The sequence below is a fragment of the Mytilus trossulus genome, chromosome 9 (genome assembly GCF_036588685.1).
Source record: "Mytilus trossulus isolate FHL-02 chromosome 9, PNRI_Mtr1.1.1.hap1, whole genome shotgun sequence".
In the NCBI taxonomy this organism is placed as follows: Eukaryota; Metazoa; Mollusca; class Bivalvia; order Mytilida; family Mytilidae; genus Mytilus; species Mytilus trossulus.
The window spans coordinates 67,795,819-67,822,770 of record NC_086381.1 but is presented as its reverse complement, the minus strand read 5'-3'; the positions used below and the strand labels follow the sequence as shown (position 1 = coordinate 67,822,770).

The following is a 26,952-nucleotide window of genomic DNA, read 5'->3' as shown; positions in this document are numbered from 1 at the left end:
AAAAATCACATTCATGATTAGATTTAGCATTTCAAAGAACCACAAATTTTTGTTTTCAATCAATTGGTCATTTGGTCTCTTGTGGAGATTTCTCTCATGAACAATCATAAATCATCTTCTTTTGTTATATCAACAAGCAGACATTGATCATGTTGGTAGTCTTGGACTTTCTGTACGAGTCCAAAGTCAGAAGCCAGTATCTTAATAGTTGTTGTTTGTTAGGGACGACACCAAAAGTTCAATGAAGGATAAAAAACTTAATTCACATAGTTTTTTCACTGAATCCCCCACCCCCTCTTAACTTAATTTAGGAAAAATTGATTTTCCAATATAGATGTATGTAAAAATCAATGTAGGATAACGGAAATTTGCTGCAGTTCAACCCCCCACCCCCAAACTATTTGATTTAAGTTTTTTATCCTACATCGATCTTTTGATGTCGTCCCTTACTGTATATGTAATAGTTTTTTGTTACGTTCATTCATTATTTTGTACATAATCATACCGTTACTTTTCTCTTTTAAATTGTTTGACATTTTTTATGTCGGGTCCTTTTAGAGCTGACTATGCGTAATGGGTTTTACTCATTGGTGTAGGCGATATCGGCTTGACTGAATGTTGAAGGTGCATAGATACTGTAGTGTATTCATCGAATTCCATGTGGCTGTCCCCGTTCCTTTGTTTTCGTTTTTTGATATTTTTATCACGGCTCATAGCTGCCTCATAGACATGATTGACGCACACATTTTCTCTTTTTATCTGACTTTTTTTCTTCTTCGATAAAACGTTTAATACAAGAAAATATACTACAGCGGAAAGCTCGTTGATGAAATATATAACCTTATGATTTATCCATACTTACCTTTACTCCACTCTGTTAATGTGACACATTATCTTAAAATATCACAGACTTAATACTAGAACTATAATATCAATAAACGTAGTATGGAAAGCAGTTCCGACATTTAGATGTCATTTGTTAAAAAGTGGGGGAAAACATAAAAACGGATTATACAATAGCGTAGTGTTTTAACATAAAATTAATGAGAGTAGCAGCAAAATGAAACAAATACTAGTTGAAGAGTAAATAAAAAAGTGGAAAGTAGATTTGTTAGGGTGTACAAGATTAGCAATATCAATAGGATAATAGTACGAAATTACACTCTAAGAGTACTGTGGTACGGAAGTGATATTTCGTGATCATTTTGATTATGCAGTAGGACCTCATTACGGATCATTCCTCTTGGAAAACGTACGAAAATTAAATTTGAATTCAAAAGTCTTACAGATCCACCCAATCACTAAAATGTCGTTTCGGAGATGGCCGAATATCCAAAGGATCAGTCTTCAAAATACCCTACAGACCATATAAGCAGCACACAATTTGCACTTCCACAATCTTTTGAATGTAGGGTAGACAGTCATACTAGTTGACATCAATCCAGCAAAATAGGATTTGAAAATTGCAGAAAAGAAAATTAAAACCCACACGAATTAGGACTTGAATTAAAGGATCTTATTGTGTATACTGAAAACCATATTTTTTTCATAGTGCAATCTAAACCCCTGTCCCTATTCAAAGGAATATTTAGATTCTACCAGTATATCGTATACTGCATTAAATCAAACGAGATCAGAATGCTAATTTAAAAGTAATTACAGATCATGCAGTGGCCGTTTAAATGTGGTGTTAATTTCAAAAACGGTAATTTTATGATATGAATATCAGAAGTAGAACATGTAGAAGTATATTACTAGTGGATAACGTAACATTGAAGAAGAAAAGGTTTAAACTTATTCTAAGATGTGACAAAGGATGTTTGAAATCTAGCACTGACTTTTTCCCACCTTGAAGTAAATATTATGAAGATGGCCTCCGGCATGGCATTTTTAGTATTCACAATATCGTTTCGAAGTAAAGAAGTGGACGCACCTCGTTACGTTGCCCAATGATAATTATGTTTTGAAATTTTTTATTTTAGACACCTTCCTACATGCGTGACAGCAAAGTTTAAAATAGTGTGTAGACTACAAATTTGTTTGGGATATTTTTTTTAATTTCTTTTTTTTCGTAAAAACAACATCATATGCAAGCTCGAATTAAATATTTTATTCCGATCGTTGGCCTAAACAGGCATCCGTACATTCCTGTAATGCATTTAAAATTAATGATGTGTATTTATTTACCTTGGACAAAAATTGACGCTAGTTCTATTTTTATAACTCGTTGGGTATGTTTACCTATACAATTTCACAGTAACAGTTTGCTGTTTAAACAACAATGCACAAAAACACAGGAGGCTTTAGTTCTCAGCAAGAAGCCGTAGAAAAGTAAGATATTATTAAAAATAATTATGATCTATATGTAAAGGAAAATCATATCTTTGATATTTTAATGGAAAAGAAAGAATCGGTCCATTTAACAGCTGGGGCGGGTAAACATCCTTATACAGGTCTGCATGCTTTAGAATAATAATGTTTCCGCCAATAAAATCACTGCAGTCTGGACAAAAGTGAGTTGCCCAACTCAAAACAAAATGTCCTTTCATTTAAACAACATTTTACCAAACAAATTATTACCGAGTAACTTTATAATAGTACACAAGGAATATTATGATCAATACTATAATGTGTAGAAATGTTTAAAGTCTTATTGATTTTTTAACCATGATATTAATCGAGCTCATTTTAATTTTCTTACATGGTGAACACAAAGAAAAACATTTCTGGAAAACATAAATATGTATTTAAGGAAACTCAGGGAAAATTGTCACCTTAAATGAACTATGACCCCATTTTTATAAAAAAAAATTATTATTAAGTATATAATAAAATTATTCATAGAAAAAAATTAGCGAAATCCTTTGTTTAAAATAAATGAATTTATACTATCGAGTTTCATTAAAACAAACTTTAAATCGTCGAAACTTGAATTTATGTTGAACCCATCAGAAAAGGAAAATATCGAGATGAAAATGAACCTCACTAAAACTATTGCTAAATAAACAATAAAACTTTATACAGTGCTACATCTTCAAGTTATAAAAGTGTTTTACCTTGGTTATCTACCAAAACAATACATGCTAGCAATTCTCTAAGAAAATCTGTTTTTTTACTAACAAACAAATTAATTTCCTACAGATTGCAAGATAAATATTTCATCTATCTTTTCCCTTTGTATGACCATGATATAAAGAAATAGTTATATGCTTGGAATAACGAAGGATTGTCTCTGTCCCAAAAAAACACGTGAACTAAGCTACTAGTATAACATATAGTATGGATAAATAAACAAAGATTTCAGAAATTCGCTCACGAGAAACAAAAAAAAAGACCAAAAAAAATATTAAAATATAATTAGCATTTAGTTTTCCGAATAAGGATCCCCATGGAGCTTTCAGTTAATTTGTAAAATAAGGGAAGCAAGTGTCTTATATCCGTAAAATGCACTCTAGAAACCTGATATCAAACCTACTTTTGTCATTGCAAATGTCAATAAAACTCAATAAAGGAGGCTATGTATAAAAAAAATACCATGAACACTTCACTTTGAGTTTCACTACAAAAGTCCAAAAGTCTGAAAAGACCAGTTTTTGTCTCGATTTGCATGAACTTTTACTCGACAATCTCAAAAAGAATGAATTATGTCTTAATTTTTCTTGACAAATTCTGACTTATATTAAATAAGTATGAAATTTACTCGACATATTCTCGACATTCTGAATACTGTCTTAAAATTTCTCGACAGATTCTCGACATTCTTTTTTTTCCTCATTATGTCTCGACAGATTCTCGACATTCTTTTTTTTCCTCATTATGTCTCGACAGATTCTCGACATTCTTTTTTTTCCTCATTATGTCTCGACAGATTCTCGACATTCTTTTATGTCCTCATTATGTCTCGACAGATTCTCGACATTCTTTTTTTTCCTCATTACGTCTCGACACATTCTGAACATTTTGAATTGTGTCTTAATTTTTCTTGATATATTCTCGACATGCTAAAATCTGTCTTGAATGTACTTAACACTAGGTCAAACTAGTTTACCCATTGTTTAGTTAGAGTTATTCCCCTTAATGAGGTAAAGCAGATTATTTTTTCTTTGGAAGTGTAAGTGTAGATAGTAATATGTAAATCTATATACAGTTTTTTTATGCATTTGTTAATCATCCGTATAATAAATAAAACAAAACTCTAGGTATAGGTTTATTTGCTAGCAATAACATTTCTCTTTTCTAGCTAGCAATTTTAATCATGTTAATAACATTATAAATAAACATATATATTATAACAACAATATTCAAACAAAACAAATTACAAAATGTCCAATACATTATTTAAATAAACTGAAGTCATATTTGATATTGTAATCATACATTTTTATGTGAACTGACTGTAAATCTTAAGTTACTCCGTGCACTTTCTTTGAAAAAATAATATAACATATCTGAACCCCACGTTTTGAACCAAAGAATGTCTTTGCATATTTTACCTATATATATCTTTACCCCAAAAAAAGAACCTATTATACAACTACTCTCACTCTGAACTTATAAATACTATAACAATAACACAGGGAAAACCCAAAGTCTCAACAAAAACAAATTTAATTTTATCCTTCAAGATGACAAACAGTAAAGTGACAATTCATCATTTAAAAAATATTTGCCTTTCAACAATAAAAATACAAGACAATTAGGTTAAACAATAAACAAAGTATTTTTTTGTATTTCTACTCTATGTAAAAATAACCAGCTTTTTACAATACTATTACAAATTGATTAAATATAGATAAAAGAACTGAAAAAGCGGAAAACAAATAATTGGTCTGTGTGCGTATTTTCAAGATAAAGACATAAAAAATTTGACAGAAAATAAATATTGTTGTCAACTTTTCCTACATTTAACATTGGCACATTTTTTCTTTCAAAAACCATGAAAAAATAACAAGGATTTTCATAGATTTTAAACATGATATTTTTAACTATATGTGATACAATTAAGGGGAAAAAGTCAGAGTTGGTGTGCAAAATTTTTAAATGATAGTTCATGAATAAACTTTAAACAAAGCTATAGGATTCCCAATTACTGGCAAGTTTTAAGATAGAAGAGAAGGGAACAGTCTTAAATGAATTAAATATATTTTTAATTCAATGAGTACTTTATATTATATATCTAAATTGAAACCTGAAATATTTACATAAATATATACAAAAAAACAATCAGCTAGCTTAACCTATAATTAAAACTGTTAATTTATAGATAAAGGAAGATGTGGTGTGAGTGCCAATGAGACATTGACTTAACTATATATCCAAATAACAATTTAAAAAAGTAAACCATTTTAAGCCTTGGCTCATAAAGGGCCCCTAAATTACTAGTAAATTTTGATAAAATCTGAAAATAAAATTTTAATGACAATAAAATTACATATTTCAAAAGTCAAACTTTACATGTTTTAACCAAATTGTCTACTAAAAAAGGCTATTAAGTTTTTTCTTTATTGTCTGCATTAGCTGACCCTCTACTTGATCTGCTTTGCCCAAGCAATGAAAGACACTGTTCTTATGGATACTGTCTTTGTAGGGTTTACCACTACCTAACTTCCATGTTGATAGCTTAGGCCCGGCTTTTTTTTAGGTAGGTGATGTCCACTCTTGAGCTCCATATCTTTTCCACGGTTGCGAAGTCATAAGTCTTGCCGCCACTTGCAATGCAGACATTGTCTCCAATTTTAAAATAAACTCCTATACTGTTTGTCTGTGGAAGTTGTTCCGTCAAAACTGGTGTATGAGAAGTGACTGACGAAGCAGGAGAAATCATTGGAGGTTGAGTGGGTGAAGTTTCTGGAGTATGTGCAGGAGAAGATACTGGAGATGTGGCAGGAGAAGATATGGGTGATGTTGTTGAGGAACTCACAATTGAAATATTCCTTTGTTTGACGGATGCCCTTGGTTGTTTTGGTGGTATTACTGCCTCTCTGGCTTTCTTCCACTGCAATTTCCTAACACTACCGCCAGTCGCTATGGCTAACTCTCTAAAATAAAAAAATAAATAATTAGTATTTTTGTACTTCTATAAACCTAAGTTTGTAAATATTTATTCAGATTTTCTTTTTATAAGTAATTTGGTTTTTATATAGTTAACTCGTCAACTGAAATGTTATTATTTTGTTTTAGCTGTTATGACTAATGCACCGACATATCATGCTGCATTATAACACACCTCTTTCACTAGTATATAACTTAAAATATTGAATTGTTAACAACAACAAATGTGTTTAAAATAACAATAATAATAACTGTTATCTTATTGCATAAAATATTCAATTATCTCCCTTTTTTAGATGGTGTCCAATGTTAGCCACAATAGGGAAAATTAACATCAGATGGGTGGAAGGGTCTTTTTTAATTCTTCTTTATTAAACCATTTAATTTTATAGAAATTTGGGAATAATAAGCATGTTAGGTCTTCCTGACTTCTTGATTCTATAATTAGGATCAGGAACTGACATTCTATAAAAAGAGTTCTTAATTTGATTAACTGGAAGATTTTTTTTTCATCTATATCTCATATATATCGCTACACCTTTAATTCACGGTTTGCATGATAATTTAAAAGCGAGTACCGGAAACATGAAACGTGACAACTGAACAAGAAATCTCAGAAGATCACTAAGAAGTAAAAAGAAACTGGTATCATCATCTCATTCTGTAAGGTAAGTTTATTTGCCAGTATTTGTTTCCTGTTTCTTTAATTGTTTTTTTTTCAGAACAGAAGTGGAAAAGGTACACTGAAGATATATTTATCAACAATTGTTAATTTTGTTAACATATTCATATCAACTCTCTGAGTGTACTATGTCACTAATTCACTTGTCTAAAATAATCAAGACCATGTAATTCTGTGATTTATATAAATTACATGTTTTTTGTTTTTAATTTTAAAATTTATTCAGACCATTTATTGGTTTGTTAAACAGGTGTTACTCTTGGTCTTCTTATAACTTGCTATGCTGGTATATAGGTAGTATGGTGAATAATTTTTTAATAATGTAGAATAGATTTTCTCGGGACTCTGGTGGAAAGTTGTCCATGGGTTATATTTCTTAACACATATTTAATTGATGATATGAAATTCATTGCAATAGAACTATTCAATTCGAATTTGAGGTGTTTAATTGTTGCGAAAATTCTTAGATCTTACCTTACCTTACCTCTTTATAAAATATAGATATAGTCATCAATGATCTGGTTTAAATTTTAATCATGCAAAGGATATGTTTAATGGCAAAATGAAGCCATTTATGTACAAAGCTACTTTGACATTTTGTGTTCATAGCAATTATTTTATCATTATTGATATTTGTTGTTCAAACAAAATAGTAACAAAGTTGCTTCACATATAAAACATATTAAAAAAAAAGAGAAATCCTATATTAAATGCAAAATTTGATTTAGACCTGCGAGTCTCCTTAAATTCCAAAAATTGGCATTTTGGCGCCAAAGGGAGATAATTTGGAGCTTTTTCAATGATATGTACATTTTAAAAGTCACCTGGGGCCAACACGATTGATTTTTTGGAATGATTTCTGTACCATATGATAAAGTAATAACTACTGAAGGTAATATATGAAATTTGTAATGAAAAATAAATGTTTAAATTTTTTTCTGAAAATCTAACACCCGCTAGGCGCTAGCCTCCTTAGAGAAGATGTAGGTGCTTTTCCCAAGTCAGGAGCCTGTAATTCAGTGGTTGTCGTTTGTTTATGTGTTACATATTTTTTTTCTCGTTCATTTTTCTTCATAAATAAGGCCGTTAGTTTTCTTGTTTGAATTGTTTTACATTGTCTTATTGGGGCCTTTTATAGATGACTATCAGGTATGGGCTTTGCTCATTGTTAAAACTGTACTATGACCTGTGGTTGTTAATGTTTTGTCATTTTGGTCTTTTGTGGATAGTTGTCTCATTGGCAATCATACCACATCTTCTTTTTTTATATAACTCAAGAATGTTGTATGCTACGCCCCCTTATCTTTTAAACACATAATACAGACATACATGTTCTTAGGGACAAAGGTAAACTTAACACTCTTTTGACCTGGTGGCAGGAGCATGAATTATGCATACACTTCTTTAAAAAAAAATTATACTCACTTGTTTTTTTCATATCCCTTTTGGTTGTACATTCTTTTCCTGAACCTTGTTCTAACTTTTTCTCTGGTTCTAGGTGTGTCTGGTAGATCATTAATGAAGTTGATAACTTCAGAAACACTGTCTTCAAAAGCTTTGTCAGATGTGCTGCTCAGTTTGGTTGTATGGAGGACACTGGTTATCTGGTTCTACAATGATGAATAAATATGATAAAATGAATGATAATATTACAGAAAGAAATTAAGGAATAAGTTCTGATGTACTGACATTCACTAAGTGTGACACACTATATTTTTTTTTAAACATAGGATTTCGCTATTTTTTTCTAAAAATAAACTTTATCCTATTCTTAATGGAAATAAATAAATAAAAATATGGGGTCACTGTTTATCTTTGCTCAAAATCTACCTTTGAAAGAAGCATGCATTTTTGTTGAGGTACTTTTTTTTCTGTTGAACTAATAGGAGAAAAAAAGGTAAAATTGAAACAAAAAAAGAACTAAATTACAGAAATGGTTTAAATTTTACAAGTTTAGTTTAAGATCAGTTAATTTGAAAAAAAATGTAGGTCACCAATGAGTTAAAATAGTTATTCTTAATTCCTATGCAAAATAATGGCATTTTTCCCCAAAGAGGGATTATAACTTGTAGCTTTTTTAATCATTTAAACATTTTAAAAGTCATCTGGGGCCAAAACGACTGTTTTTTTACCATATCATAAAGTAACAACTAATGATTGATGTTATAAATAAAATGATTAGTGAAAAAAAAATGTTTCAATTTTTGCAGATTTTTTTGTACCCTCAATTCTCCTTAGAACAATTTCCTAAACTGAATAATGAATATGTTATAAAAAGAAAATATTTAAAGATCTTTCTTTTATATATTTAAATTATACAATCATGTATCATTTTTGTCATAAACATTTTGAAATAAATATGTTCACTGCAATTATTTTCATTTTTTTTGTGACTTTATGTCCTGTGACTTTTTCCTGTTTACCTAAAAGTCACATAGTAACATTTGAGTTTCCTTGATAAATTTTGAATCTTATTTTGAATCTTTTTTAATTATTTTTATCAAACTTACTATAAGTTGACACTCCTACAATTTTACCAAAAAACTGTTGAAAAATATTAATCATTAATATATGAAGATTAAATAGGTATCTGGAACTTACTCAGTATATTACACCTATTTATTCATAATCATACTGTAATGTATTCCTTTTCAGCATAATTAACAAAAGCTAGGAGTAAATGAACTAAAGGGAGTGCACTACTAAACAAATAGCCTAAAAGGTTAAGCTGAAAAAAGAGCTTTTTTTTGTATGTGTTAAGAAAATTTCAGGTGTATTAATTTTCTCTGACTTAATTCATTTGTTGTTTCATATCTTCATGCCGTAGGCATACATTATCCATTTGAACCATTTTCTTTATAAGAAAACTTAGTATTGTTTAAAGTTTTCAAGAAATAATATTAATTCATGGGCCAAACAATTTTATATATAACAATACATTAACTTCATTTCAAATATCATTCATTAAGTTTTAATTCAAAATTAAGTGAAACCTTAATGGCATGTAAAGAATAAACAGATTTATTTAAAACTTAGAAAAATTTCTCCTTTAATACTAAATATCAAAGTACCCTATCATTAAGTGTTTAAAACATTTAAATAGTGAACCTCAGTATAATATTAATAATAGTCCCAGATGTGTAATATGCATTAAAAGAAAAGCTTTATTATTTTTTCATAATTCAATCATAATTTTTCCAATTCATTTTATTTTACTTTAATACATTTTAATTCACTTATTAGTAATTTTCACACCTTTAAATGGTCAGTGTACAATTGATGAAGGTAAGAGTTTAATCTTATCATTTTGATCTTAATTTACATCATCAACCTTGACATCTGTATTGCACTATATATATATTAGATCTTTTAAAAAATTTCACACCTTTCGTGTATTACCTATAGTTAAAACTTTTTTCAAAATAAAATTTAATACTTTTTCAACCTGATCAAAGGTAAATAATTATTTAATCCTTTGATTGATGTTTTTGATCCAATCATGAAACAGCATCATTTTACTTTTACCTATGTTTAAAAACTCATTGGCCAATCAGAAAGTCTTAGACACAAACATAAGCAATGCCATATAAATATAACCTCAATTATTTAATTGAAATCCATATCTCATAATCCTGTCAGTGCATAAATGTTGTTAATCTTGTTTCTTGTATTAAACTATTGGTGTTGCAGTTCCATTCAAATATGGTGAGTAGACTTTATTTTTTTTTTAACTCATACTTGACTATAATTATACTGATTTGTATATACACTGCAGAGACAAATCTAAATAGATTTTGATGATTATGAATGGTTAAAAAAATAAACAATTAGTGAGATACTTTTGAAAAGGCTTTTGAAATATGTAAAGAATATATAGGGTCACAGTTAAGGCTATAATACAAACAGCAAGATACACAAGTAGATTCCTTCAGAAAATGCACTCTTTCAGAGTCGCCTCCCCTCAAAATGCATTTTTGAAAAAAAAACTTTGTGCTATATATATATTATATTAATCCTTAGAAGCTTGTAAAAATATGAATATACGAGTTAAAACTTTGGCAATTTTTCTTTTCAATGAAAATTCACATTTGATTATCTTCAATTCTTGACATACAATGTATCAGTGTATGAAACAAACAGAAATACAATTTATTTCACCTTGATCATAGTTTTTTTCATATTTTGCAGTCACCCCCACAAGTGTCAAATATCAGGAAAATGAGTTCCATATATCCTATCAATATTTTTAGTCTTTTTTTCTGCAATAATGTTTCCAAATTTATAGTATAAATTTTCTATTTATCAAAATTAAGTTCTTTCATATCAAAAAGCAGATGAGGTATGATTCATGATTGCCAATGTGACAATTCTCCACAAGAGACCAAATGACACTTAACTAAATAATCACTGTACAGTCTACTACAATGAGCAAAGCCCATATTGCATAGACGTCTATAAAAGGCCCCGAAATGACAAGTGTAAGTTACAGCATGTACAACTCAGTTTTATTTCATTGATTTATAATATTTAAATATTCAAAGTTTTAAGTGCATGGTATAGACTTCTGCTATCAGAACTGAAAATATATATCTATTTGAAGGTCATACATACTGCCTGTTTTACCTAAATAGTTTATAATTTTTTTAATTACAATTCAAAGTATTTAAAATTAGCAGGTCCTTTAAATAAATATCGACACATAAACAAATAAAACATTTTTAGATATTAATTTGTATAAATGGGGCTTAATGTTAAATTGAAGTATTTGATTATTGTTGAAGGCTAGGCAATGTCAGTCACATTCACCTTCCCTATAAGAACAATTCTAATTGATATTTTTTTCATTATTATGGCTTGTCCTGAATATGTATCTGAACTACCACTGAATGTTTAAAGCTTATCTTTCATTTGACACTTATTGGATAACTTTAAAACTTATATAAATTATACTTTTTTAAATGCTAGAAAATGGGGAAAAACATTTTTATATATTTATAATTGCTGAATGTTAAGATTTTCTGATTATGGTTTATTCAGGCTGATTATCATCTTTTCAACTTTAAATGTGTTCTTTCTGTTGATTCACAATGTACAAATTGTAGTATGCTTCTGAATGGTAGTTTTGATCATGCTAAATTAGTACCAGACTAATACAGTATAATAATATATTACTTTCTTTCATTGAACACTCTCTATAACAAATGCATAGACCATTATCAATCATACTGATAACTTATTAGTTTGAAAATTCATTCCTTAATGTATGAGGATAGTTCTGATATGATAAGACTTGTTTTACTTTCTAATGGAAATAAATAATATTAAGGTCACATCTGACAATATATAATCCAACAATCTTTTGATTAAAAATGTCTTAATACAAATTTCCTTTTTAAAATATTGGTTAGAATTAATTTAGAAAATAAAAGTCCTTTTTTTTTTTAGAACAGACCCTTATATATTTTATTTTATTTTTTCCAAGTATGATAGTATTACTACATCTATCATGTATATATAAGAATTTACTATTACTTTTATTGTGTTCAACTGATACTCTTAATTAAAGGTCTAGTAAAATATAAAATACATAATTGTCTTACCTGTAATAGCTTAAAAGCAGTTGTCTTTGGTTTGAAGTAATCTTCAGTAGTCATGTTGAGAACTAAAATATCAGTCTGTGTACCAACACTTTCTTTGGTCAGATTACAGGCACACACTAGTCCAAAAGCCATTTGTACAGCACAGCACTAGCATCTTAGATCACACTTTGGTGGCTGATCTCCTCTGTTAGATTGTGTATTAAAGTTCTGTAGTGTGGCCATAGATCTGTTATGACTGTCTTGAGAGGAAGGATTCAGCATCTGAAAATTAAATAAGAAATTTGCAATGTAAATTAAATCACTTTTGTATGCATGATAAAATATGGAAACATGATAATAATTTCAGTGAACTCTTAAAATATTCAGTAAATTAAGACTTGAGCATAGACATCCTTTTAATAGACTATTTTATTATCTCAGTCATAGCAATTATTTGAGTATTTTGCCTTTGTAATAGAACAATAATAATTAACTAAGAAATTGTTATTTGCCAAAGATGCGGAAATGTACAGAAATATCACAGTCAAGAGTACTACATACATGTACAAGTTACTTTTATTTTATTTATTTAAAGAACTTAATTAGTAAGATACATGTACTTTTAAAAATATACATACAACTTTGATACAAGTGTATTTTATTTAATTTTTCTAATATATTATTGTATTGGCTAATTTAGTTACATGTATGTACCATGACTGGTTTCTTGAAAAAAAATGGTTGTTTTTATAATGACATATTATTGCAAAATTACTTATTAATTTTAGATATAAATGGTTAATATCAATGCTAGACCCTCACTTCTCACCATTTACACAGACACCAGTCTTTAGTGTAACCATCTTAACTGTTTTACCCTGGACAAAATAGTTTTATGTTTATTTATCATGTTTATTTAGCTAATTAACTATATATATAAATATACTCTTTAAGCAAAAAGTTCATATTTCCCCATCTCAGAGTTTTAATTTCATTCTTGTTAGTTGTTTGTATTAAGTAATTATCAACACAAATTATCATAATACATTGTTTGAAAATTTAAAAATATCAGATTTATATAAAGAAATAGGATGAGGTTAATAACAATAAAATTACAGATGGAAACAAGGAATGTCACAGAAAAACAACCCAACCAAAGAGTAAAAAATTTATTTGTGAAAGAAAAAAGTAGCACAACATGTTTACATGTATGTATTGGTAAAAGAGAAAGCTAATAAATATATATGACTTTTGAGAAAGATCTTTGGAAAAAGGGAGAAGTACAAATGGGATAATTTCTGTTTAAAAGATATAAAAAGTACTAGATTTTGCAACACTATATTTGTCTACTATAATGCCACTTCTGAATTTCATGTTTAATTGTCGACTTAATTCCACCATATGATAATACAATGTAGATACTACTTTTTGAAACACTAGTGTGATTTTGCTGGGAGCAAATAAAAAGAAAACTATGCCTGTCAATATTTATTATTAAAAAAAGTTCTCGCTTGGCTTTAATTAATGGGAAAAAAGTCCTTGCCCTGCTTAAATAAAAATTAAGTACACATATGATATTTTTTTTACGAAATCAATAATACATGTACATATCAGATTTGATATTTCAACTAAAATGCATATATTTCAATATTATAAAGATTTAATTGTTGTGAAGGAAGTCAACTTAGGAGCACTGTGATTGGATCCAAGGGTACAATATTTTTTTTATCTATCTATGAGTCATCTGTAGTGTGTATATTTCCAAATTCAATTTTGAAACCTTTTGAAATATTATATAAATATTCATTAATTTGGTGTTAAATGACCGTGGGCATCAGACTTCAGTTATGTTTTTACTTTTTTGAAGCTTAGTACATTTGATTTTTATCACAAAGTATAGAAATGTTTCACTGAGAACATTAATACTGTTTCGAGAAAAAAGTCCAAAGTCATCATAATACGTCAAATTGATGGGTAAATAATTAAACTGTATATTCGGATTTCAATATAAGCTATATTGTATAAACTGCACCAAACTATTGTTCTTTTGTATTTGTTTTTACCTTTCACAATGATTAATTTAATTGGAAACTCAAGAATTAAAGTAGAAACAAATATTTTAACTGGGTTATTTGCCTTATATTTGCTTTGTAATTCCCTAAATGTATCACTTGGATATTTCTCTATAGCCATAATCTATTAAAATAAGAAATGTTAAATTGTCCATCTAAGAAAATAGAGACCAACCTGAGTTGAGGCTTAAATTGGATAGAATTTATATTCTCCGGTGTAAAGAATTGTTCACATTCTTGGCAATTCATTCAGCAAATATTTCAATATGGCTTCATTTAGTAGTTTCTATCTTTTTTTTATATCAGGCATATATACATTTTTTTCATTTCAACTGTTTGCAAGGACTTTTGTTGGAAATTAATACTCCCAAGGGACATAATTCAGCTGTATCATAGATTACGTTGACATTCTTTTAATGCTCAAGAATTAAATTTTACACAGGTAACTTTTATCTAAAATAGGTGAATCTTCTGGAGTAAACAACAACTTTAAATGATGAATACTACTTTATAACGTTTGACCTCACGTGTGTAGTAAGATTTGTTGATTGATGCATGTGGCTATTCTAGTAAATGAATTAATCTACTAAGCGAGAGCACTTAGCCCTTTTTGAAAGGCTAATGATTGTTCATAATACAATTGAAATTATTTTCTGTTTACTTTAAGCATTTGTTTACCATACGTTATGCTATGTTTAATTTACATCATTTTTAGTTTTCAGATATTTTGACAATGCTTAATAATAATGTACTATAAGCAATTTAATATTATTTATGCCCCACCTACAATAGAAGAGGGGCATTTTGTTTTCTGGTCTGTGCCTCCGTTCCTTTGTCCGTCAGTTAGTATGTCTGTGAGTTTGCTGGCACCACTTCAGGTTAAAGTTTTTGATCAAGGTAGTTTTTTAAGGAAGCTGAACTTGATACTAAGTACACTTGTTGTTTATGATATGATCTTTCCAATTTTAAAGCCAAATTAAACTTTTAATCACAATTTCACGGTCAACTTTTCAGAGAAAATGAAAGTGGGAGTTTACGGTTTAAGTTTTTGGTCAAGGTAGTTTTTGTTGAAGTTGAAGACACAAAAACACACAAAAATGTATTGAAGCTCTGTATTAGGTTTTATTGGTTTATATTCAATTGTGCTTTTTTTTCTTTCTTTTTTCACAGAAATAACAAATATGTGTATAATAAATAAGAACATTTAGACCTATAAACATAATGCATTCAGATAATGTATAAGTATATGAACTAACAATCATCCTCAAGTCATTGATTTGTTTAAGTGCTGTTATTCAATTTGATTTTGAAAAATATAGTTTTAATCTTTTACACTCTTGATTTATGTCATATTGTGTTATAGAAATGTATTTGTATGTATTGCTCTGATAAGCATAATGTGCTTAAAGTTATAAAGAATTGAATAGAATTGAATTGATTTAATTGTTTTAAAATGCACACATGAAAGGGTTATTAAAAAAGTGTGCACCCCCCCATATGTTAGTTTATCAACTTTTCACCCCACTCATTATTCGCCTAAAAAAATTATGTGCCCCGTCCATTTTTGCACTATCCCAACCCTCATATAAATATTGCACAGTCATTTATAGGCGCTTTATTCAAATTAATTTTCTATATTCAACACTAACATTGTATATTAACGGCATGGGACAAACTGGCTTAAGAATATATTTTTTTGTCATCTGCTTGACCATGATAATTTTTTTAAGAAAAATCACCCCCCTCCCCCATCCTAGTGGATAGTCCCTCACATAATTATCAGTGACTATAACAAATGAATATTGTCTACCTTTTTTGAAATAACTGAGTCCCATCTTATTATGCAAAAAGGTTAATAAACAGGAAATTTTGTCTAACATCTTAGCTGCATGTGGTTCAGACGACAGAGCTAGAAGCTGATTTAAGGTGAAGGTTGAAACGTTGTATCATGTGACATTTTTTCTGTGTTTGCCAATCTCGTGAACATTGACAAACAGACAGATTGATTAGACAGATGGATAAATGTAGGATTTTTAGAGATTTTCTTCATTTGTTTTTCAAACAAAGCCTTTTCTAACTTTACCTCCTTATCCAGGTGAAAATAGAAATGGTAATGTTGCATTTAGGACAAACCATTTGATTAGGAGGGGTGGTGGTTATAAGTTTGTTTACAGGTTTTGGAGAAAAAAAAATATTTGTTTTTGACCAGTAAATATGATATGTATGTTGCATCCTCATGCAGCTGCCACTATGACTATGTGTAATATGATGCTAAAATTGAAAGAAAACAAATGGATTTTGGACTAGTCCCCAAATGGCAAAAATATAGATTTGTTTTTGCCAAAGAAAAAAGATGTTTGTCTTGAATTGAAATCCCCCTTCCCGATAATCAAAAGGTTGCAGCCTCACAAAACACAGCATAGTTATTTATTTAGTCAATATTTATAGTGAAAAGAATAGTGTCCATTTCAGTAGCAGATCTAGAAATGTTCACAAGAGGGTTTCCACTGACTAACTAAGAGGGTCCCTGCATCAGTCATGCTTTAGTGATTTATATAAGCAATCAATTTTTCCCACAAAAAGGGGGGGGGGGTGCCCTATGTAAAACCCGCTTAATCCACCCCTGCTTTTCAATGATTTTTTTTATTTATACTTATAGTGCATATCTTATCAGGGTTCTCTCTAAGGCAAGTCAATGAGTCCCAGACTCAAAAAAATCAGTTTAGACTCATCATGTTCAAACTTGCAATTCCAAAGATGCATTGAAATTGTAAAATTTATTGTATCTACTGCAGGATTGATCACAAATTTATCTCTAAAGTTTAAATTAATCTAAATTATGTGAATTTTCCTTGCTCTAGTATTATCAAGGGGACTGCAATTATGTATAATAAAAGTACAAGACATTATATCACTGTGAAACTGGCTAGAGAAAGTTAGATGTGAAAAGAAGTATCTGTGACTATAAATTTGTTTACAGAATATACAAAATAATAAGAGGTATTATTAAATGGTTTGATTAAATGACATTCAAGTGAAAGTAACATTCTACTAGTCTTGTTATATTAGTGATCTGAAAAGTATTGTTAGTTAGTTCTCATTTTATGTTATTTCTTCAGTTTTTCACTGTTAGGCTATAAGGAGGCCCTAAAAATGTTCATTTGTATAACATAGCAGGGAGATAACTCTTTAAAATCATTTGAATATTTAAATCACATTCAACACTTGTTTTAAACACAGAATACATATGTAATGTTAACTGGAAGAAAAACTAAGTCCATTCAAATGTAAAATAAGGAAAAAATTGATTTATTTTTTACAAAATTTACTGCTAGATATTATCTTATGATCATAAATAAGCTTCTGTCCAATTTCTGTACAAACCAAGGATAGTCTAAGAAAGTTATTAAAATTTTAAAAACTTTCACCACAGAGTGAATGTAATGTTTCCCCGCAGAAAAACTGAGTCCATTTACATGTAAAATATTGAAAAAATGGAATTTAATTTTTACAAAATTTTCTTCTGGATACTATCTTATGATCATAAGGTCCAAGGACACAGTTATCGTCCTTTGGTTTTCGTTGTCTACGAATATAGTCCCTAGTGAAAACAGTGTATAACTAACATGTTTTATTTAATACACTTTACCAATTTATTTCTTTATATTAAATGCATGAAATATTAAGTAGGGGGATGTAATTCATGTCAAAAAAATTTTGGTGCTGAAACTTTTTGTTAAGTAGTGAATTGGACCAGTTCTAAAAGGTCAAATTTTATCACGTCTGAAGCTGTCAAACTGAATTTTACACACCCTTAATACAGAATTGTCAATATTTTGAGTGAGGGCTGGGAGAAGTTTCTATAATTTTGATAATATTTGTCTCACGGGTATATTTTTGAGAAAGAGCAGGTGCGATTTTTTAATTTGAATTTATTGTCTAAAAGAAATGCACTATGAAATAACTGTGTTCTTGGGCCAAGCTTCTGTCCAAGTTTGGTAAAAATCAAGTAAAGTTTAAGAAAGTTATTAAAATTTTCAAAAACTTTAACAACAGAGTGAATATTTGTGGACGCCACCGCCGACAACTGAATGTAGGATCGCTTAGTCTCGTGTTTTCGACTAAAGTCGAAGGCTCGACAAAAACTAATGACAACATTAAAGTATTGTAACATTTTAACCTTTATTTCAACAAGGACCCCTAGAATTGATCAAAAATTTAACCTATTTAAATACTATTTTATAAATTGTAAGCAAATCCATAAATAACATATCCACTAAAAATAATTTCACAATGATTTAAATTATATTAAAATTTTAAACGACTACAAATATAGAATTTTTTTTCGTCGTATATTGCTTTCACGTTTGCGTTGTCATCTGTGGCGTCCGAATAATTTTAGTTTACGCATTCTTACTTTAGTAAAGGTGAATAGAAATCTATGAAATTTTAACACACGGTTTATGACCATAAAATGAAGGTTGGGATTGGTTTTGGGAGTTTTGATCCCAACATTTTAGGAATAAGGGGCCAAGAAGGGCCCTAATAGGCAATTTCTTGTTTTTCGTTCTATAACTTTAGTTTAAGCAAATAGAAATATATGAAATTTTGACATAAAGTTTGTGACCACAAAAGAAAGGTTGGGATTGTTTTTGGAAGTTTTGGTTCCAACAGTTAAGGAATTGGGGACCAAAAAGGGGCCCAAATAAGCATTTTTCTTGGTTTTAGCACCATAACTTTAGTATAAGTTTATAAAAATCTATGAAATTTAAACACAAGGTTTATGACCGTAAAAGGAAGGTAGGGATTGATTTAGGGAGTTTTGGTCCAAACAGTTTAGGAAAAAGGGGCCAAAAGGGTCCAAAGTTAAACCATTAGAAGATCAGTTCATAATTTTTTGCACAGATGTTTCCAAAAGAAGCAGATGTGATATGATTGCCAATGAGACAACTCTCCAAAAGCTACCAAAATGACACAGAAATGAACAAATATAGGTCACTGTATGGCCTTCAACAATGATCAACACCTATACTGAGATGAAATTGTTTTAATAAACATCAAAAAGGATATTTTATAATTTACAACCTATATTCATGGAATGCAAGAAACATGTTGAAAAGTTAATTATAATTACACAGAGAGTGTTCATTTAATAAATATCTGTTGGTCTATCAGCATGATATAAGTATCAAAAACATTTTGATATGAACTACCATCAGAATATCATCAGTTAACAGATGTTTGCTGCTCAGATTCAAAATAAACAACTTTCCAAAAACTAGTATGTATTGATAGGGGTTAAGTTGAGGATTAAAAAAATCAAAAAGAATATAGGGGTCAATGTGATTGTTTTTGAGATATTAGCCATTGGAATTTTGGCCAGAAATGTTCTCTCTTGACTTTTCTAGCTTTACCATTGACCAGTTAAAAGTTATCAAAAACTATTTAATATAATTAAGATTTATAAGACTTTCACAAATGGCTTATAATTATACATGTATAAGATTTATACAAAGAAAAAAATGGGGTTCATGGTCAAATTTTTTTAAGGCATTCAAATGGATAAAACCAGAGGATTTCAAAAGCTGACAAAATATCCAAAACATGACACGCAAACATCCTTAAATATAATTGAAGACAATTTTGGTAAAAAAAATTTGTATCTCAAATTTGATACTAATGTTTATGTTAATCATGGATCATAGTTAGACTATACAAATCATTGTTTAAATCAAATATTATACAATTATGTTAAATATCAAGATTTTTTATACTTAACAACATCAAATTGCAAAATAGGGCCTTAAATAAAATATGATATATAAAGCAAAGCAAAATTATCTGATTATTAGAAAATATGATAAAAAAAAATAACTTTACTTTATAAAAATGCAATATTCATGTTCATATTCATAAACAGGTGAGAAAATAATGAAACTAAAATGAGTTGAAATGGTTTATTGGGTCTATAATGGTTGTGTTTGAATATTATTATTTTATACAGAGTAATTAACACTCCTCCCCTCTTTTTCTATCTGTCCTCCCAAATAAAAAACCGAAATAAGTATAACTTTACTAGACAGATTTTGATGCCTTATATTAATTATTCACATGTTAATTATTTAAACTAATTACTATAGTGTATTTGCAACTCACCGTATTTTGCTGGTATGACATCTGACTTGTTGATCTACTACTAGTTGGCAGAGAATAAGTTGGCTGGTATTGATGCATTATCTGGTTGTTACTTCTCACATTGTTAAGATGTGTAAGGGTTGGCTGGTAGTGACGTTGATATTCCATGTTGACAAGCAAACAATACTGTGCCAGAATTCAGTTTTACTTTTTATATAAGGTTAAAAAGATGATAATTGATTGGTTAAACATCTACTTGTGTTTTCTATTTGAAGTTTTACAGGTGTTATAATAACGATGAACATGGCTTCAATGCCAAGCTGACATGTGTATAGCTCTTGTAAATAGAAAATGCCATTTCTATTGTGTTTTTAATTTTATGATTACCTGTACGAACTGTGACGCCCGTATATGACATGGAAACCAGGCGTAAAAATCATACTTTAACCTGGCGGCATTGCAGTGTTTACAAAATGCATATCCAGGCGTAAACCAGGCGTCAACCAGGCGTAAATTAGGCGTAACTAAGGCGTAAACCAGGCGTAAAATTAGGCGTAATGAGTACGCCTGGTTCACAAAAAAAATAGGCGTAATATGCAAATGAGTACGTCTGGTCAATAAATTAACCAGGCGTAGTATCCTTACATAATACTACACTTATTTTATTTCAGTGTATTAACCTAGCTGTGTACTTTTGTGTAGTTGATACAAACTTCTGTACTTTTCTTATTGTTTGACAAAAAACTTGAAATATTAACCATTGAAGAAGCTCATATAGCAATAAATACATTTTGTGAATACAATGGCTCATATAAGTTTAAGTCTAAATAAGAAATATGACCATTATTTTTTTGTTTTTGAAAATTATTGTCTTTTGAACTAAAATATAAATGATAATTAATACTACAGTTTAACTTAAAGTAAAAGATTTTAATGTAATTATCCAAGGATAAAGGTTTTGGAATTTCAAAATTTCTGATAGAACATAATACTTAATTATACTCACATTATTATTATGAACCATGTATTACTAACTTTCCTTATATTTCACAATTTCCATTAATTTATTTGATTCAGTATTTCCAATTTCAGATTCTTCCAAAAAGTACAAAACAAGCAAATTATCCCTGAATATATGAAGCTGCCATGTGTCCAACTCTTGAAAACTAAAATCAGAGAGCCAAATTTTGAAAAAAAATTCCCATGATCCTTTGCACAAAGCATTATGGGTATTTCTATTTACGCCATACCAGCAGTTTTACGCCCGTAAGAAAATTTACGCCTTGCTTATTTCAATTTACGCCCGTAAGAAAACTTACGCCTTGATTATTTCAATTTACGCCAGGTTAACTTCTTTTTTCTACGCCCGTCAGGACTTTAAATTTACGTTTCCTGCTCCCTTACGCTTGGATCTAGGCACGTAACTACCACTTACGCCTGGTTTACGCCTTATTTCCAGGCGTAATACGCCTTATAATTTCGTACGGGTGGGTTTGTGAAGCCATTCAAATATATCCTGATAGGAAACTTCAAATGATGAAAGGTTTTTTACAAATTCATTAAATGTTTGGATTGTTTTTCCTAATTGCTATCAAAACAACATTTAAATTATTTTACTATGTATAATACATTTGAAATGTTGTGTACAAATATATTTGCAATGGTAATGATATGCATTAATTACAATCAGAAGTTTTATGTTTATAATACATTTATATTTATCATGTTTATAATTAAAGTGTTTTTGATTAAATATAAATGTAAATTATTTATTTTCCTGCATCCTTGTGCATTATATATGTAAAGCGGTTTTGTGTTAACATTTTTAAATAGTACTATTAACTTTAAAGTTTATAGCCCTAACCAGTAATATTCTTTAATATATGATTATGTGAAACAATTTGTTTGCAAAATTTGTCAAATAAAAATTAATTCAACAGAATCGAAAGACTTGGCAATCTATGAAAATCCACAGTCAGTCTGTGGATGATGAGATTCACTTAATTTCATTATGTCCAAGAAAAGCTAGATTATAACTTAAATTTTACTTTCAAATTCTACACAAAATTAAAAATGTATAAAATTTAAGCTTAACCTTTAGAAAGCATATTTCCATAATGTTTACTTTGTTATATTCATATGGCACATAACCATGACAAGAGCACCAGAACTAGTATAGCAATTTAGTAGATTGATTTTTTTAATTTTGTTTCATAATTATTTTTTTTTATATCTTTTTTTCTTTGAGGTTTTGTGACTTTTTTTTGTTTGTTTCTACTCTATATTAAACAAACCAGTACGTGTATTATTAAATGTAACACTTCAATCCTTCATAATTAATAATTAAACCAGTGTCAGTACTGTAGTCAGAATTAAGGTTTATATAATTTTATTTTCAGATGTAGTACTATATAATACTGTATGAATTTATAATTTTTCATTTGTTTAAAATATTTTTATTTGTAGAATATCACAACACACCTGCTACATCATATCCCAGAGGGTTATGAAGACTATGGACCATTGTATGATAGATGGCTTTATCCTTTGGAACGAGCAAACAGTTGGGTGACCAGACAAATTTTACAACATGGACACGAAGAATCAACAGTGATGCAGACATACCGGGTAAGTTAAAACAGAATTGAATAACATAAAAAAGAAGATGTGGTATGATTGCCAATGAGACAACTGTCCACCAGAGACGAAAACATTAAAAACTATAAATCACCGTATGACCTTCAATAATGAGCCACAACGAGCAGACCACAACGTCTTATATATAGATGATAGGTTATAAAATGAAGGCGTTTTGACTTGTATCAAATTTTCATTTTGGGATTAAAAATGTACTGAGAAAGATGAATAATACTATGAAAACAATATGTGCAGAGTTATGGTCCTTGGACTTTGAAAATTCACTCAAATCATTACTTTCTGCCTTTTTTTTTATCTTCTTTAAGATATTGACTTGATATTTGTTTGTACTTTACACCTTGACAAGTGATAGTCAAAGCATTTTGTGCAGTGTAATGAAATTTTATAAGTAGGGATCTATGTTTTGCCTTACAATACGCTCAAAATGCTTGGTGAAATTTGAATCAAGGTTCATATTAGCAAGTTATATTGTGTGTTGCATTTTCATAATTATCACTAAAATTAAACCATTAAAGACCAAAGAACGTTTTTCCACAAAAAACCTTAGCTCATACCAAACAACTTCTACTAAGGGCCCCAAAAAATGACTAGTGTAAAACCATTTAGATAGGAAAACAACAGTCTAATTTTTATAAAAAACAAGAAATGAAAAGAAAAATGAACCACATCAACAAACGACAACAACTGAACACCAGGTACCTTATTTAAGACAGTTGTAAACAAATGCTTCAGGTTTAAAAGTCAACACGTATGTATTTATTCTAACACAAGACAGACAAGATTTATATGGTTGTCGCATTTTTCTTGAGATACTGCATATGAGGGTTCACATGAGCACCCTATATGTGATGGTTTTCAGCATTTAACATTATCTATATACAATTTGCTGATTTGGCTTTCAAGAGTTAAGGAATACAGCCTTGTTAAAATACAATTTATCACATCTCATTCACTTACTCTAGTATGCATAAATTAATTTCCTTAATTCATATTTCAGATATACGATTGGAGCTCTCACAATATTTTGAGTGGTGAAATTATAAATTACAGCAGACAAACAAGTCTGTGTCGCTTGGCAGAAAAAGTAAACTCCATTCACCATCAAGATATATCTACAGCATCTACGAAAAGATTCATATTGCAAAGTGAGGATCTATCAATTCTAAAAGACAATTACAATAATATATATGACCAAAATTATGAGTTATTTGACATAGACCCAGTGGTCACATATCTTAAGTTCAGCCAAAGACAGGATGCCGAGTTAAAAAGACAAATTTTCTTCTCAACAACAGAGCATCAGACGACAGCATCACGCTCACATGACTATTGTGTTAGTGTTTTGCATAGGACAAACCGTCGCTTTGGCACAATTTCTAAGATTTTCAAACACAACCATCTAGATAAAGCTACCATGTGGGTAAAATTGGAGATGTTTCCCATTCCCGAACAATCTGGACTATTCTTGGTCACCGATGACAGAAAGATTGACACACATATATTTAGCTTTGATAAAATAAGCAATCCAGTTGCATTTGCTTCAGAAGACAATAAAATATTGTTTTTAAATGTTTAGATATGCATTTATACATGTACATGTATTTTGTATGAAGTAGATAAATAGTTTATATACTTGGAAAGGTACATTGTTATGTATTTTCTTGCTGTATATAGAACGAGTTGTTCAAAAGAAAAAAAATAAATGGATAAAAAGAGATTTTTTAAATGGAAGTCAACTTTGCTATTTTCTATGAGATATTCCTTTCAAAGGGTGTATTCCGTTTCCAACATTTTTTTGCATTACTTTTCCAAAATAATAGTTGCACCTTAACGCATTTACCTGTATTTCACCTGTAAAAAATGGTAATAATAATATATAAGACTTAATATTATTATAGTATTTCTTAGTAATTTGTAATTAATGAGTTCCTTCAATAGGTAGATAATTATTGCATTATCCAAAATATTTAAACAAATACCATACATTTTGTGTTTAAGAGACATTTTTTTTCAACTGAGCCATTTAAGGGGAGATAACTCTTTTAGTAAAAAAAAGTTACTGGTCTGATTGGGATTTCTTTAAAATTTTACTTGTATCAAGAAAGCAGTTCAGTGACACCACTTTTTCTTTTTTTTTCTTTATACATATTATAAAACCTATCTTCTCACAATTTCTTTCAATGAAAGTTCTATCTCATAGATTTTTTTTTTGCACAAAAATGTGTTTTTGCATGATCCTACAATTTTTCAATGACTCATAGTTTTAAAAATAGCACAGAGGCCCATTCTTTCTATTTATTTTTTAAAAGAGCATATAAAAATCTTCTATTTAGCAAAGTATAAAAAAAATTAATCTCAGCCTCAGGAAACTTACATATGATCTGCCTTAACATTGTGAGTACTTTTTAAAAGTTATCATGTAGAAAGTGGACCCATATTTGATGAATTCAGTTTTTTGTTATATCTTTTATATAAATTTGCATATGTTTGATTTATTTTTTGGACACTCAATTGTATGTCCTGATTTGGTTTCGGTCAGTATTATCAATTCAAAAAGCAATGAGGATAACGACTTCTATAAAAATTCAGAAACGTAGTGTCAAAATGTGGAAACCAAAACACACATTTCACATCCTACTTTTTTCTATAATTGAAAAAAAAAAGTTCTGAGCTTTCAAATTACAACCATTGTACAGGATATTTATTCTGCTTTATTTCTCTTTCTAGAATTTACTGTTCTTTTTCAAGTTATACACTTAAATTATTACTACTGAAACAAAATTTTGGCAATTAAATATTTTGTATTAAAATGTGTATATGTAAATATTTTGATAAGAACAAAAATTAATATTGGTATGAAAATGTTACAAATACAAATGTGAGTATGGTTAAATATAAACCTATTTAAATATGGGTTACAAATGTTAATTTATACATATGATAAATAAGTGCTTAATGATTGAAATCACTCATACTGTAGACATATTTCATTTTACATGCATAATATTCAATGTTTATATGGCTAATAAACAATTATTGACCAAATTGTTGTTTTTATAATTTGCATTGTGATATTGTATTCTAATTCTTTTAGTCTAGTTAAGCCATAATAGAAATGAAAAAAAAATCAAAAAAGTGTTTAAGACTGTAAGACTGTGTCGATACACAATTCAGATGAAATTTATAGTTGAGAATGTGTCTAGACATATTAAGACATCATTAAGAATGTCGAGATTGTCTCGAGACATATTCATACATCATTAAGAATGTCGAGAATGTGTCGAGACATATTCAGACATCATTAAGAATGTCGAGAATGTGTCGAGACATATTCAGACATCATTAAGAATGTCGAGAATGCGTCGAGACATATTCAGACATCATTAAGAATGTCGAGAATGCGTCGAGACATATTCAGACATATTTTGGGGCCCTTTATAGCTTGTTGTTCGGTGTGAGCCAAGGCTCCGTGTTGAAGGCCGTACTTTAACCTATAATGGTTTAATTTTTAAATTGTTATTTGGATGGAGAGTTGTCTCATTGGCACTCACACCACATCTTCCTATATCTATCATTAAGAATGTCGAGAATATGTCAAGACTTATCGAGACAAATTCAAGACAGTCGAGAATAGGTCAAGACAAATCAAGACACATTTTAGACTGTCGAGAAAGTGTCGAGAAAAATCGAGAAACAATACAGATAGTCGAGAACAATGTCGAGAATATAAATACATATTTCAGACAAATTAAGACTTTGTCGAGAATTTTTACAA

The 26,952-nt window shown here is 29.3% G+C and overlaps 2 protein-coding genes across 2 annotated transcripts; one reads left to right on the top strand and one right to left on the bottom strand.

The window, feature by feature from the left end:
• Positions 1-5,353: 5,353 nt before the first annotated feature.
• On the bottom strand, positions 5,354-12,469 carry LOC134684165 (uncharacterized). Its single transcript, XM_063543442.1, has 3 exons — positions 12,334-12,469; positions 8,159-8,343; positions 5,354-6,038 (listed from the first exon to the last, which is right to left on the bottom strand). Exons 1-3 carry the CDS (start codon positions 12,463-12,465, stop codon positions 5,621-5,623), a joined length of 735 nt encoding a protein of 244 aa, XP_063399512.1. The 5' UTR covers positions 12,466-12,469; the 3' UTR covers positions 5,354-5,620.
• A 3,879-nt stretch (positions 12,470-16,348) lies between these two features.
• On the top strand, positions 16,349-25,456 carry LOC134684164 (uncharacterized). Its single transcript, XM_063543441.1, has 3 exons — positions 16,349-16,408; positions 22,986-23,147; positions 24,175-25,456. The coding sequence occupies exons 2-3, from the start codon at positions 23,133-23,135 to the stop codon at positions 24,751-24,753; spliced, it is 594 nt and encodes a 197-aa protein (XP_063399511.1). The 5' UTR covers positions 16,349-16,408; positions 22,986-23,132; the 3' UTR covers positions 24,754-25,456.
• Positions 25,457-26,952: the final 1,496 nt, after the last annotated feature.